The sequence below is a fragment of the Amblyomma mixtum genome, chromosome 8, assembly GCF_055824585.1.
Source record: "Amblyomma mixtum isolate Tamu chromosome 8, ASM5582458v1, whole genome shotgun sequence".
Lineage (NCBI taxonomy): Eukaryota > Metazoa > Arthropoda > Arachnida > Ixodida > Ixodidae > Amblyomma > Amblyomma mixtum.
The window spans coordinates 30,346,020-30,361,350 of NC_143019.1; the positions used below are offsets into that span (position 1 = coordinate 30,346,020).

At 44.3% G+C, this 15,331-nt stretch overlaps 1 protein-coding gene across 1 annotated transcript in view; it reads right to left on the minus strand.

The window, feature by feature from the left end:
* Positions 1-2,784, minus strand: part of LOC149331889 (uncharacterized) — a 37,659-nt gene extending 34,875 nt beyond the window's left edge. Inside the window, exons 1-2 of the mRNA XM_089557431.1 lie at positions 2,780-2,784; positions 1,645-1,846 (exon numbers count right to left, since the gene is read on the minus strand). Of these exons, the coding sequence (XP_089413557.1) occupies positions 1,645-1,846; positions 2,780-2,784 (207 nt within the window). The remainder of the gene's footprint in view (positions 1-1,644; positions 1,847-2,779) is intronic.
* Between the last annotated feature and the right edge of the window lie 12,547 nt (positions 2,785-15,331).

Below are 15,331 nucleotides of genomic sequence, written 5' to 3' on the forward strand. Positions count from 1 at the left end.
AGAAAGCTGCACAATCGAAGAAGAAAACTTCCACTAAGCAAATGAATATTCATGTCCGGACTATACCGTTTACGATCAATGACGTGTACATAGCTGCACGGTTGTGTTTTGCTGTTAGCAATGCTTTAAGCGCGGTTCCTAACGGACCTGCGTCAGTCATAACTACAGTTGAAACCCAACTCACTTTCAGGTTGGATTCTCCTCTGAGTACAACTTTCAAGTTGGATGTAAAGTGGCGAGAGCCTAACTTTTGGTGTCAACGTATGCAGTGCTCAGGATCTGTTATTTACAAATAGCAGGGCGCACAAGTTCTTAGTATTTCATGCAAGGTTTTCATGTGCTCTGGTTATTGATTAAAGAGGGGCCTGGTAGAGGTAGTGAGCGATCTCAGGCATTATGCTTGAAACCCGAATGCAGATTTTGCTTCGAATGTTTCGTGGACCACTTTTAAAAGTCGCATATTTTACTTCTGAATATTACGTGAATGAGGATATTCTGGCAAAGAAACGATGACATAATGGTAAATTAGGAGTACAAGAAGTCCTGGACAATATCAGCTTCATTCCTAAATACTGACCCCGAGTATGGTCTGGCTGGGAAGTGGAGAGTATCACAGGCTGTTGAATACGTTTATGATTAGGGTAAAACTCAATTACAGAAACGCTTTCTGATTACCACCACCCACGCACACAATACAAATTTAAAATTTACTTCGCGGTATCATTCGTACGGGATGAACGTCGGCCCGTGCATTTCGAGCAGGATTACAAAGTCGAAAGCGCCAACCAACCGAAGCATCTCCTATCAGCTTTCAAAAGCCTCGTTCAAGAGCTAACCGCCATGCCGGCCCTTGGACTCCTGTGTACCGCGAGCTCGGTAGCGGCTCGCGGTACTCCGTATGTCGCATTCTGTGCTCTACTAAAATGAGCCATGGCGGCGGCTTTCAATTTTTAATTTTTGGGGTATTTACGGTGCAAGTAGCCTAGCCTTCAAAGTAAAGTCATGGAGAAGATTTTCAGCGACTTAAATGACAGTATTCACCAGCGCCACCCAAGTATAAGCAGCGGACACAACATTCTACATTGTTTTCCTTAATATTGATCCCCCAGAGATGTCCTGCTTTCCTCTTTCCTTGTCTGCTTATTGGATTTATCATTGGAATCCTATTCTCTCACCATTTACTTGCACTTGTCATTAGAATTATATTGTAAATCTCTCTTTAATGTATTTAGAATAGTCGAAAATATCAAATATTTCGTACAAACCGAATAGACGGAAGTGTATTGAAAAGCATTAGACTCCTTCGCCGCAGGGCTTGGACTCAACGTGAAAGGAAGGCATATCCTCAGCGTCAAGTGCTTACGGAACACCGCGTCATACAACTATGAGGCATGGCGATGAATAAATGTTTCATGCTTCGGAACCTCCGCAATTGCAGGTTCATAAATGTACAAATGTGCCGAGTATGCTTTAGAAACCCACCGGGCGTCGAAGGACAGGCCGCATGTAGTGTACGAGTAGAGCTTGCAAGCTTTCCTGTAAAACTCGAAGCTCGTCTGGGCAACTACGGCGGCTAGCCTCTTGTTGTCAGCGACTCGCACGTGCGTGTAAATTACGATATCGCAGACCCAGTCCGGAGGATACAGTTGAGGCAGCACCACAGGGAAGCCGACCGAGCACAGCAGTGGCGGTGGTTCGGCGGTCGTGATGTTTTTTGTCGTGGTTTTCGTGGTCGTAGTAGCCTTGATTGTTGTTATTCTCGTTGTAGTGCTTTTTGTTGTAGTGCTTGTCGTCGTAGTTCGCGTCGTCGTAGTTCGGGTCGTAGTAGTAGGCATCGTACTTGTGGCTGCATGGGCAATATAGGGGGAAGACACAGTGAATCTCCGATTATAAAGGAAACGGGGGTATAATCCTTGCTTAAAGACTTAATACCAATAATTTTTGCCTACATTTTTTGATCTGGTCGAACAAAAATACTTTGAAAATTTCGAGAACAAATTTACTTTCAACTTTATTGTTTCCTCCTTATAGAAAACTTGTATATTGATTCAGAGTTGAAACGTGGCACACTAAAATTAAGTACCGTTTTTTCCTGAAATTTATATGCTTGTGAACGTACTTGTAGTCCCTCCAAGCAATCAAAAACTTCAGTAAACATGGAATAAAAAGGGTGAAAACTCAAGCATTTTTGTTTCGTTTAGGAACGTATAAGCCGTCGACGTGTATGCAAAATAGACTGGCAAGTTCTTATTTTTTACCTGCCGTTAGAGGTCATAATTTCCACATAATATCTGTTCTTGAATTCTTAGTTATTAGCTGCATTTTTGTTTCATACGAAGGTTAAAATACAACGCTTCACTAATGCCTTCTCATGATGAAGGGAGCTCAATTCATTGCGATTTCTTACATTGCTTCGTTTTTTTTTTCTCAGATTAGTATCATACATTGTGCAAGTATGACTTACCTTCAAACGTGCTGCCTACTTGCATAGGGCTTTCAGAAAAGTGGCGAAGTAGCAGTCATTGTCATTTTCTTAAACGTGTAGTGTTTACACAAATAATGCGCCGCTCTGCACACGAAACGATGTTTGGCGGCGTTGCGATCTTACTTTCAGTATTTCAAGCGAATTAATACTCCTGGAGCTTAGAAGGAGCTGGCTAAATGCAGCTATACTACTCAGTTTTAACAGCGAGAATTCGCGTTTATCGAAATAACAATCCCATACAAGCCCAAAGTGATTGTAGTTCTGTATTGGCTTGTAGCACCTGTACACACTAACGCCATAGTAATAAGATGTAATAAGTACGATCCTGGTTCTAGAAAGCTTCGTTGCGAACACGTGAAGCATGTCTCTTAATGAGGCGGGGCAGTACATACAGAATCTTGTTAGGGGGAAGGTACGCGACACCAAAATAGTTGAGCGCGGTCAGATGGATAATTAAAACTATTCGGGATCACTTTAGGCTGTTTTATGTGCTTAGAACTTTTGCTGATTACGTGGGCATCCTAAAACACAAATAATGACAAAGGAAGAAAAAAGGCTGGCTGAGGTGGGGGTTTATTATCCAGCATTGAGTGCGTTCATCGCAGTGACAGCATAGTTCTTCCATTACTGCGGCACTGGACGGAAGCTTTCAGCTTGTGCCTGAATAACCGCAGGTAATGAGTGTCATCTCACCGCTTTATGTTTTCTATAGTCTCAGATATATGGGACAGCTCTGCTGAAGCTTACATATATGCCACATTCACAATTCACAAATCTTTTCCCAGTATTAATGTAATATATAGCCGGCTCACTCGTTTTAAGTGTCGTGGTTGTGGTTGTTTCGGCTTCTGTTGTTCGGCTGGTTGCGACAGGGTCCGGACGAACGGAACTTCTTGGTCGGGTTGTCACGAACTTAATCTCTTGTTCTCCCGGCACTTCCATGAGAGTCTGCCAATGTAGCATATAGGCGAGTACAAATCAAGAGTGAAAGCAATCTTTTTAGCCGCAGTAGATTACAATTTAGGTAGAGATAATGAGTGACATTTTCCAGGGAATGATCAGAATGTCCAGCTTTTGTGCAAGCTTTGTGATAGCTCCAAAGACAAGGCATAAATAGTGGTAGTTAGGTGACATAAAACAAGTGCTCTACATGTCCTCTACTTCCCCGCCGAAAGTGCACTGGGAAAGAGAGTGCCGTCCTATATGCTTAAGCCACATAGCAACAGCACGAAAGCACAGTTTATCTCACTCCCACGCTCTTTCTTCAGATATCGGCGAGCAGACATACACATGCAACGTGTTCATGACTACCTTGTCTATACTACGAGTCTAAGGCTTCTAATCTTACATTGTTACATGTTCTAATCTTACATGACATTGTTAGGAATCAGCAATCAGGGTACTTATATACAGTATTCTGAATTGTCATTACCATGCATGCTTCTTGTGCTTTTGTAGCTGGAATATTTTGAACGCCGTATATTGCTATATAAACTTACAGCCATTGTCCCGGGGGTCTCTTCCTGCTCCTCCTCTCGGTTAGTGTCTACAGGCAAAGGTCGAGAAAAACGAAGCTGAGTATTGGAACACGAATATCCGGACTTCAATGCCTGGTCTTATTAGAGGGCGACTGTACCTATTCAAGGAGCGAAAGGCGAGCATTGATAAGCGGGTAGAGGGCACTCTTTATATCGCGGCGACAACAAAGACAAAAGAGTAAAGATAGCATCTGATGATGATGACGATGCGTGCTTATTGAACAACGCAAAAAAAATATCTTAAATGTGGCTAAAATGTGTGCATATTAATGTACAAGCTGTAACACTTCTATGGATGAAATTATCGCGTCCACTAATATAGAACACATCCACCTGTTACAGAAAAAGTATCTCCGACACACATATAATGCTTCTTAAACTGCTTCCACCTCAACTTTCTTTAGCAACTATGGTGTAATTCCAGCTCACAATCTCTATAGATATCGCTTAAGCCATGTATATAAACAAGAAATCCACAGGAATATCAACAATATACGTAACCTATCCCATTTACAAGACAGAACTTCAAGTTACCTTACAAAATACTTCGAGGATTGGTCAGTACCAATGTCACGTTCAAGTTACGGGAAACAGTGCCTTAAGTACACAATACCAACGCTTTTGAATTATTATAATTTTGTCCGTTTTGACCTCTTCACGGCAGCCTACAAGTACCTCCGGCAGATGTATTTGGTTTCTATGTAATGTTATCTAGCCTTGCTGTGGTTTTCGTTTGGATTTGTAGAAGTGAGTTCCGCTGTTGTTTTCGTTTACGAGTACTAAGTCTGTATCATATTAAATATGTATGTATATGTTTGCATATCAAGAATATGTTACGTGATGCCGCCACTCTGCCAACATAAGGGATTGTGGACCCGTCAAGCTGTCCAAGGACAGCTTTTTTTCTACAATCCCCCATCTATATTTGATGGCAAATAAAGATTTTCATTTCATTTCATTTCAAAACACAAATGGACGAAGAAAGAACACAAGGACAAGCGTTACCGTTGTGCTCTTTCCTCATCCGTTTGTCTTTTTACGCGCTTTTCAACCATGAATTATAACTAACTTTCACAGCTTCCTACCCTGCTAACTGTATCAATTGCGTGCGTTTATCTCTACTTCTTTGTTCAACCCTCCTAAAGTTTACGATGAACAATTTATGAACACCTCCCAAAATTTTAGTTTCGCACGGCAGAACGAAAGTTTGTATAGTCTACAGTTTAGGATATCGCCTTTTGTACCTACTGATTCAGTCCTCAATGAAATATTGGGGAATGTTCCGTCACGCATAACATCTATAAAATGACACCATCTCTGGTTCTCTTTTCTCAACTCTGGTTCTCTGTTCACATCAGTGATGCTTGCCATAGTCACAGAAGTTTCTTTTTCTGAATTCAGCTCCTCTAGAATGCAGATAAGCTTCAATACAGGCAATCTCCTACCGCAAGCTGGCACTGCGAATTTAATTATCCCCGAAGTTTACTTTATTTTGACAATCATTTACGTTCCATCGATGAATTAAGGAACTTAACAAGAAACTTATAGCCAGTTTTCAAGATTGTGTCACCTCGAAATAAAGTGGGCTTAGGTAATATACTTCCTCAAGTGTGCCAACTTGCAACGCTGATAAAAGAGCGTTAGTTTATTGATCGGGTGGTCTTCAATCTCTATGCACTTGCAGTTGAAATAAGAGGGCCAGAATGACTGCCTTAATCGCTTGCGTACGTTGAAGAGGTCGTAGTCGGGTACCTGTAGAAAACTCACCGTAATATACAAGTGCAATAACGCAGGAAACGACCAAGAAGACAGCGCCAATGAGGATGCACCAACCGATGAGGGTGCGGCTGGCCGAAACAGATCTGCATGCACAAGCCATGGAAAGTGAAACAAATCGGTACCGTCTTTGTCAGCACTGTGTGCACTTGAAGTACTTAACTTGAGCAGCTATTTATGCTAAAATAAAGTAATTGCTACCGCAACCGCGGCCCACAGCCTGCCTAGAATCGGTCAAAATCAGAAGAAGATGGTTTTGATTAATGGCGTTTAACCTCCCAAAGCTACTCAGGCTATAAGAGCCGCCGTAGTGAAGGGCTCCGGAAATTTCGACCACTTGGGGTTCATTAACGTGCACTGACATCGCACAGTACGCGGGCCTCTGCAACTTCGTCTCCATCGAAATTCGACCACCGCGGCCGGGATAGAACCCGCGCCTTTCGCGTCAGCACCCGAGCACCATAACCACTGAGCCACCGCGGCGGCACCTAGTGAGAAGAGTTCTGTTTCAAACTACACCTCGCGTGTTTACCGCTGGAACGCGAATGGCTTCTTCAAATTTTATTTCAGTACAGGAATGCATTTAAAGGCTACATTTTCTTATTTCCTTGCGCGCGAAAACTTTCTCCATTTTTCTATTCGTCATAAAAATTTGGCCGCATTCGACTTAACTCGCGCTATCCCGCTCTGATCATTTTCTATACTTTTTTTCTACAAGACAGGCAAGGAGCTGAAACGGACGCAGGAACTAGACATCGTCCCTCATGTATCGGAGCCTACAGCGGGGTGCGCTCCAGTTGCGTGGTGCGGAAAGCTTTGCGGGGACTGCGGATTTGCGTGCACTTTACAGAGATCCACAGGCTCATTCTTCGAGAGCGCAACCGATTCTGGCAGTCGAGCGCACACTAGGAATGCTCAAAGACACATTCTGATTTTCGCACATCGATGCTAATTGTGCCTGCTCACAAATCTTACTGAGCGACGACGGAAAGGCATTCTAAACTTTTATAACGCTGTTCAGTGGGTTTTGAGTGGTTCTTATGCCATTTCGGATCCGTTCAGCATCGGAACTCATTGAGGGAAATATGGGCGAGGTTCTACAAGACCTAAACGGAGTATAAGTCAAATGGATAAAATGCTACCAGGGGATCTGCAAGACAAGAGTATGACCAACGGTTTGAATCCACTCTCGAACATGGTATGCTAAGAGAGGTCCCGGTGACCAATTCACCCGCCATACCAAGGGCCTTGAGATAATAGCCTTGGGACACATTGCTGGAAACGGCAAACTCTACCATGACGATAGCAAGATGCATCCCCTAAAGGAAATCGCCGACCAACTTCAATGGCATTCCAAGAATTTAGCCCAAAAGACAGGATGAGAAGACAGACGACAAGAAAAGCGACAACAAGAGACAACAAGAACTTGGGGCCTGGTGGGCCTGGCTACATACCAGCACCCCGTCATTCCCAGCATACCAGAGCTCATAAGGCTTCTCGACACCATACAGTAGACAAAACAGGATTACACGTCGGACTAATAGCAGGAGATTGCGTTATGCGTGCGTGCCCCAGGGCGCAACGCGCTTAAAACTAGCGATGAATGGGACACCACGCTGAGAAGCTCCGCGAAAAAACGCAGCGCTTCGCCGTCCGCCTGGCGGCCGAGGCTGAAGACCTCTTCCCCTAGACGGGATCGGATGTCCTCCGGCCGCGGTGCGACAGACAGCCTCCCCGGACACCTGCGTGCGGACCCGGAGGTGGCTGCCGTGCCATATTCGGCGAAAATAAATGTTCTTCCTCCTCCTCTCTAGCCGAACATAATATGCTCTTGTCAAGCATCTCTTCGCTTTGTACTAGCCAAGGAAAAAACGTTCACCTGACGGCTGACGCCTCATCGCATGGTTCGAAGCAGTGCTATGCCCAAAGACAGCCGGCCTTCGGTTCTGAGCGAAAGCCTACGCTTCGAAGAAACCAAGAGACGTTGAAAAACGTCACGTCCAGATAAAAAGGGGGGTGGCGCTTTCTTCTGCGCATGCGAGAAACTCCATGAGTGTTTACTCGGTAGGTTACCTCAGCTAGAGTCGGATCGGAAGCCTCCCGTGACCTTTTTTGCCACCAAACTGCTCGCATATCTCACTGCACGTCTCCAAAAATTGTGTTTCTGACTCATGGGCTATGCATACGAAATCGTTTGCGTACTATAGGCAAAGAGTAGGCAGGCGTAGACACTCTCTCAGGGCTACAACACTTGTGGCTGACACATGATCGTTCGAATTCGCTGAGATCTATGGGTACCTGTGGTGCAATCGGCTTCACGCTACGTATCTTAGCCTCATCGTTTTAGCAGTATATATAAAATAGGACAACGCTAATGAATTCTGCATGAGGCACCGGAGAATCGCCAGTCTGGTCGGCAGGCGCCGGGATTTTCTACGATGATGGTTCCACGCTGTCACATAATAAAAAAGAACGTGACACGAGGTTTCGAGCTGTCCTGGCATTCTAGCCAAAGACACCAAACTGAAATTTAAATATGCGAAGAAATAGTGCAAAGTGCAGATGTGATACGACTGCGAGCCTCTTGGGTGAAGGTTGGCAATTTACCTACTCTGCTATCTCCTCAAGGTTGCCGAAGATGTTTCAGCTCGTATTTCCAGCTGCCTAAAGTATCGGTGATTCAGTGGCCGTTCTAAATAGTGGCACGTGACTTAAGCCCTCGCAGACGACGAGACAAAATGAAAGCAAGGAAGGTAGAACTTGAAGGGAAAAATACTAAGTGAATGATGCGTCAAGTCTTTTCCATATAACAGTGAAAGAGTTGCGGACTCTGATAGTGGCGCTGGAAAGCGGAAAAATGCGCTGCATGTTGCTCAGTATTCTCGCTGATTCACAATATAAGTATATCTATATATATTTTTATTTACAGTATATCCTGCAGCGCCGAGGCATCACAGCAGGGGAGCGGGACTAAAGCATGAAAACCCGATCGGACCGCTCACATTGCTACAGGAACAGGAATGACGTCATGGTTCCGGCAGCGCTTATGTTGTTTTTCCTTGGAGAAGTTAAATGTGGCAAGAAATGCAACTGATCTCTCGAGAGGCACTAAACAAGACAAAATAAGTGTGTGCACTGGTTTTACGTAGGTTCCCTTTGCTTCATGCAATTTTGCGCGCCGATAGCATTATTTAGTGGATATGTATCTCGGAACAAAAGCCCGTACTAGTGTGAATAATGCGTGTTAGTACTTCAGTTTAGAGAAAGAAATAAGTAGAGACTATAGAAGCCCTCTGACAGCAGAGGAAGCACCTAGTGTGTACATGTACTGCGCCAGTGTCGCGTAAACCTTGGTGCTGCCCTGCGCTACATGATCTGTCTTTTTAGATTAAAAAATACTACCTGGGCGTTCCTGTTGGATCGGCCACGGCATGGCCACTAGTCATACAATGTGTCGTTGCTGTGTGTGCGCTTCAATCTTGGCTAGAACAACCGGTTACTGTCATTTTAAGTTGCCGTAGAAAGAAATAACTTTAATTGCATCCTTATGGCTCAGAAACTGCAGCACTACTGTGAGGACATCTTTCGAAGCCTCGCTTGACAGATTAGTAGACATCCACCTTCCTTCTATTGTCCTGAAGAGACCTGCACTGAAGAGATGATCTATATGCCAATAATGTCGAGCAAACAGTAACCTGTTTCCAATTGGTGGACACTGCCACCACTTTGCGGGCGTCATGATTGTCATCGCTTAAGTTGCAACATCAGACCATGCCTCGAAATAAAGTTGCTACCAGGAAAACTCGCTGACATTTTACGAAAGGAACTAAGAAATGGATGCTGTGCAGTCATGTTCTGTAACTAATTCACTCTTTGCAGTCATGAACAAGATGAAAGATGAGAAGCTGGAGCCATACTTACGAAGTCGTTTGTTCTGTTAAGAAACAAAGAACGTAAAGTAGATTAAAGAAACACCATGAGAGTAGCACGCCAAATATTAGTTAAACCAACTGCAGCGGAAACTGTCACTGTTTAAGCAAATAGAAAAAGTAAAAAAGAGTAGCATTATCCGAAATGAGTCGTATCTTTGAAGTATACATTGCAGACAAATCAGGCGAGCGAAGCTACGTACTCACATAGGGAAAGAAGTATTTTTATTTATTTATAACGCACAATTCGGAAGCAGACTGGGCGACCTGTGAGCGTTGAGGTCAACAATAAAAACATAAAAATTTTGCTTCAACTTGGCAAAAACAGTGTGCTATGGAGGAAAGTAGCATGAGGAATACTCGTCATAAGGTTTGTAGATATCGCTTCACCTGATCATTAGCATCGTGCTTTTGTGCTTATACAACGTGACAGTAGTCAGTGGTAATCGGGCAGGCATCCTCGAGACGGCAAGTTCAGCTTGAATTTGTAGCTTTTTGATTGAGGCAGAAATTGAGATCTCTTGCTGTCTCTTTTTTATGCCGTACATTTTTAAGCGCGCTTCTTTTCCATCCCTTGTTCCGTAATGACGTATCTCGGCTGTAGACAGCTCAGGAAATAAAATAACAGTAAGTGTTTCGCTGATGACCTTGGCCACGCTATACTTGCCTTTAGTAGTTGCTCCCTGCGTGGTGTATCCCGTGCCTGAAAATGAGATTACGTGCAGGACAGAAGGATGCGTTTAGTTCGGCAGTACTTGAGGAAAGTACACGCTACGGCCACTTACGTACCGTAGCCGAAGTAACCCGTCAAACCCGGATATTGGGAGTAGTTAGCGTCACCTGGAAAGAGGCAATAGTTGTCTTCGTCCTCAAACGCGGTGCTAATCCACTAAGCAGCAGAACCAGCGGAACGTAGAACTATAATGCTACTCCTTAACGTTGGAATACACGCCACCTGACTGCAGTGAGCCATTAAGGCGACACGGCCGGTATTATGTTTTTTGCGCTATTCTTCCGGCTGCCGGCTGCATAGCAGCTTCGAGTAACAATTCTTCTGGTCTATCACGCAATCTATGAGTAGTACTGAACTTTCTCACAAAAAATAGATTTGGTGTTATACATTATTAGTTCTCTTTTATGGGTCAACATCAACAACACAAGAAGTGAGGCTAGGGCTCAGCGCGAGGTGACACTGCAGAGGCATGCTTGAAATTAGGCTGTCCCGTGACATTAATAAACAAAAGCTTCTTCACTACTCAGCATTCTCCGGTTACAAGCACTTTCGTGCGAAAAGCTCCTGGGCGACATAGACTGGAGCTGTGATTTAATAAGCAAATTGTTAAACCATCTACTGATGCTTGCCTGGTGTTGAGATTTATACCGTCATGAAGCAACAACGCATGTCCTAAACAATCGCGGAGAACATAGGAGATGTCTTAAAAACGGACCAGTAGAATTCTGTCGGGCTAATGCTAAGAATGCCCACTCTTTCCTCTGAACTCTCTGGTGATCTCGTGGTACCCAGCTAATTCTAGTTACTGCTCCCTTTTCCTAGGCTTTCTGTTCCGTTTACCTCGTCTGGCACATTTTCTAATACATGAGGAAAGCCAGCCCTGAACGCGATGCTATGCACAATAAGTAATACAAGGCAAGGGCTCACCCATTGCTGAAGCTTGCAGACATGGGAACGAACCTGTGATTCTTGAGGTCGATGAAGGCCTAGATGCGTGGACTGAGCAGGAACCGTCTTATTCTTCTTCTTCTCCCTCAGTAAAAATGGCACATACCAGCGCATTGGATTGGCCAAGGTGCGGTGGTGAATGCCGAGGAAGTGTTTGTGCGGAAAAAAGGCGTGAGGCGTTGAAGTAGATTAGTGGAATGGCTGAAGCTAGAAAACATATATTAATTGTTGAAAAGTTTAAGCAAATTCAGGAAATTTGAAGTACAAAGAATAGAAAAAAATACACTTTTCAAAAACCGGTGGCGCTGTAGATCATTGACTTCTTCATCCTCCTGTGCATAGCGAATGAGCTGTGTACAAGCAAATTTTGCAATCAAAATTATGAATGATTATCACAGTGACATCGGAGTCTTCACAAATACAGGAGTTCTTTCCAGTTATAGAATTTGGGACCACGAATTGCCAACAAGTAATGCGAAAATTGACTCGTCTTTTCTTGGGCTAATTGGTTTTTCGTGCTGTAGTTCTAGATTAAATACCTGCTGTCCGGCATTGTTATGAAAGCACTAATTTATTGCGAAGCTGTGCCAAGAAAGACTAAATTCATGTCATTTGACTGTCACATGCCCCCAGTGGCAGCTCCGGTAGCTAGAGTACTGTAATTTTGACTGAAGTAACTAACGCTGAATTAACCCTGTCTAAACAATTCAATGTTGCCCTGGGTATATGTAGTTTTGAATGTATAATACTATTCAGCGAGAATTTCCGCTTGAAAAGTTGCAAGGTGAACTGGGGCGAAAATGGAAGTTCGGCCGCTGCACCACTCTCTGATCGGAACTACGCAGCTGAGAAGTCACCGTCCGCCGCGCTGCAAAGAATGCAGTTATCACGGCCCATGCGACTACGTTTGAGCTTGAACTCGATTCTGCTCTGTCATGTTCGTCTTATATTTGTAGTGCTCCTTGTGGATGAAAAACGTGTACAGACTCCGATTGAGCAAGTTTTATTTTGTTGAATATTGATTTTCGAGGGCAAAAAAAAGACAATGTGGAGTATGGTGCTTGAAGCGGAAGCTTTGAGGGAAACGGGCAGAAGTTTTTATTCTGCGAAGCAGGCAGGACGCTTCACGAAGAACAAATGTGTATTAGACATAGCTGCACAATTTAAAAATACGAGAAAAAGTGAGCCATTTTTCATGGGGAGCTTATCAAAAAAATATACATATTCGCAGAGTGGACACCTCACGTTGGTCTTTCGTCGCGCTCTGTACTTCCTCACTAGGTGTCCCACTCATGCGAAGAGGATAAAGATCGGAGCAAGTTTATGTCCTGTCATTCCATAAAACAGGATTGTAGTTGTTGTTGTAGCCTTTGACAGAATGGCACATACCCACACTGGGGGAGGATTACTTTATGGCAAGCGCTCGCTGTTCTTCGTTTTCCTCAGCGTGTTTCGCGGCTACTGCGTGCCACGCAAGGCACGTGACTGCCTGAGCCGCGAGACGTTCGCTGGTGTCCCTCCGACTACGATCGCCCTTGACTGCTGCGCTGCTTCTATCAATCCGTTGCCTGTGGGCTGTGCCCACCGTTTCACGCCAGCGTTTTGCAGGCATATAACTCAACAATGCGTAAGTTCACGATATGTTTTTACTGGACTCTACGGCAGAATTCCTGATCCGACCGCTATTCGCTGCACGACCGACAGAGCTTTAAACGCGCTCAGAAAAGGGACGACGTAGAAAGAGCTCCCGTTTACATTTGCAGTTAATGGATCACTAAGTTCTCACCGAAGCAGAGGAGTGTTTGAAAAAACAGAAAGTGTGTGTCGGCCCTCAATCCCAGAAGGGAAAGCTAACTTTACGAAACCGCCGTTGCCCATTTAGAGTGTTCAGTTCGAGCCTTTGCCTCACACTCTCAGCTGGGTCCTGAGTCCGGTGAATAACCGCGGTCAAGGCGATACAGCGTGTTTTGTGCTGCAAGCAGTTGTCAAGCGGTGGTTAGGCCCTGACTTATCTACGAAGTGCGCCTATTGGGGAATATCGGCGGTCTGCCTTTTGTAGCCCCGCTGTGATCTTCCGTTTTTTTTTTACTTTGTTAAGCGCTTACCGGATTGATTTTCTTATGGGCTTTTTTCCTTCGTGGCGGCTAAGGGTAGATCTCTTGTGACATACAAAATAATTTTGGCCGCTTGTTTATAGGCGTAACTCAGACGTCTTTGGCAGGCTTTCACTCTATTGCCCCGTCCGCTTTAGTCTCCCTTGTGGTTAGTTTAGAAACTCACTTAGAAAACTCATTTCCTTGCCGCTCTTTTTCCTTTTTTATACTTTGTTCCCCTCCCCAAGTGTAGGGCAGCCAACTGGGCATCGCCTGGTTAACCTCCGTGCCTTTCAGTCTACATTTCTTGCTCTAGTTTGGTATCATTGCTTAATATAATGGGTCCTCTTCCAAGCTCGAAAACACGCATGACCGCCCTCGGACAACAATGCGCGCCGGTATGTAGCCTATATTTTAGCAGAAAACACATGAAGCATCTCTAGTAATCGTTATCTGTGCACATCAGAAGCCAGAACACAACAGCTGTAGTGGCCCCTAATATAGGTGTTTTTGTCCGGATGTTTGTCTGCTGTGCAAAAGTTTTAAGGGCAAAGAATTCTTTTGGAAGCATCTAATAATTTATTTCATTGGGGACATCTAAAAATGGTGAAGTTAAAAGCACTCATCATTTTCACTTTGGAAGTACCGCACATTCAAGGCAGAATCCCTCGAAATACTTTAACGCAATCGTAGCAGTTACATCAAGGAACAGACGTCTGAAAAAAAAAATCTCTAGTGCCTGCAACCCTTAATGTATTTTTAAAGAGTATATTTGTTGACCACCCTGGATTCAGACGTGGTCCAAATGCCAGAGCCGATTTCGGGAAAAGGGCGCTTGGAAATAAATACCTACCCAATGTGTATCTCACATGCGGGGCTGTGAATTTTCAGCTACAGATTTTGTTCTGGCATCCGCTTTAATGCTTACAGATTTGGTGTAAACATGGCTACGCGAAAATTCTCTAGTGCTAAATAAGACTGATGCGGTGCCCTGCCTGACTATTCCTAGAATAACAAAAATGAAATGTAACTGTTTTAACTCCAGTTGCTACCGTCGAGGCTACTTATGTTCCCGACAGATTAGTTATCGAAAAGCAGTCCTAACATAAACCAGAAGAAACGATACGTAGCCCAACGACGTCAAAGCGCTTTTTTTCCCTTCGTCCAGCTGTATATTTAGCAGCACATCAACTCCTAATCATCACGTCGACATCCCGAGGTGAGACTGCCAGGGTCTGTTCAGTACCCGTTGTGGAGACTATTACAGGCATCGCAACATATCCGACGAGGTCGTTGCGTGACCATGGGCGCTATTTGGAGTTTATACCAAGAGTAACATAAAAAAGTACAGCTGATATGCAGGGCAAGAGGTACCTTGAGTACGGCCAATGAAACCGCACGGTGGCAAAAGATTGGAAGAAGGAAATAATCCAGCTTCGTGTTTCCTAGTTGTGTTTACTTTTTGTTAGCTGCAATCGGTGCGCTCTACAATTTTCAGGTAACACTGCAGGCCTTCTGAAACAATATTGGCTATTTTTTCTCTTCTGAGGTAGGATGCACGTGACGTCACTCAGCGGTCTCTCATCACGACAGTGTTCGCACCCCTTAGTGTGGGGCGTTGCAGTGCCCCCAAATATGGCGTCACTACATGCAGACAAACCAGCATGACACAGTGCAACTGCTTCTCTCTCTCTCCTCCAATTTCCTATTCGCCTACATTAGTCTTATCCAAAGGCCGCAGAGCCGGCAAATGTAGCGGCCGCTGTAAAATTATAAAATATTTACCAATCGAACAACAAATTATTTTTCTTTGCTCTCTTCCAGAAGCG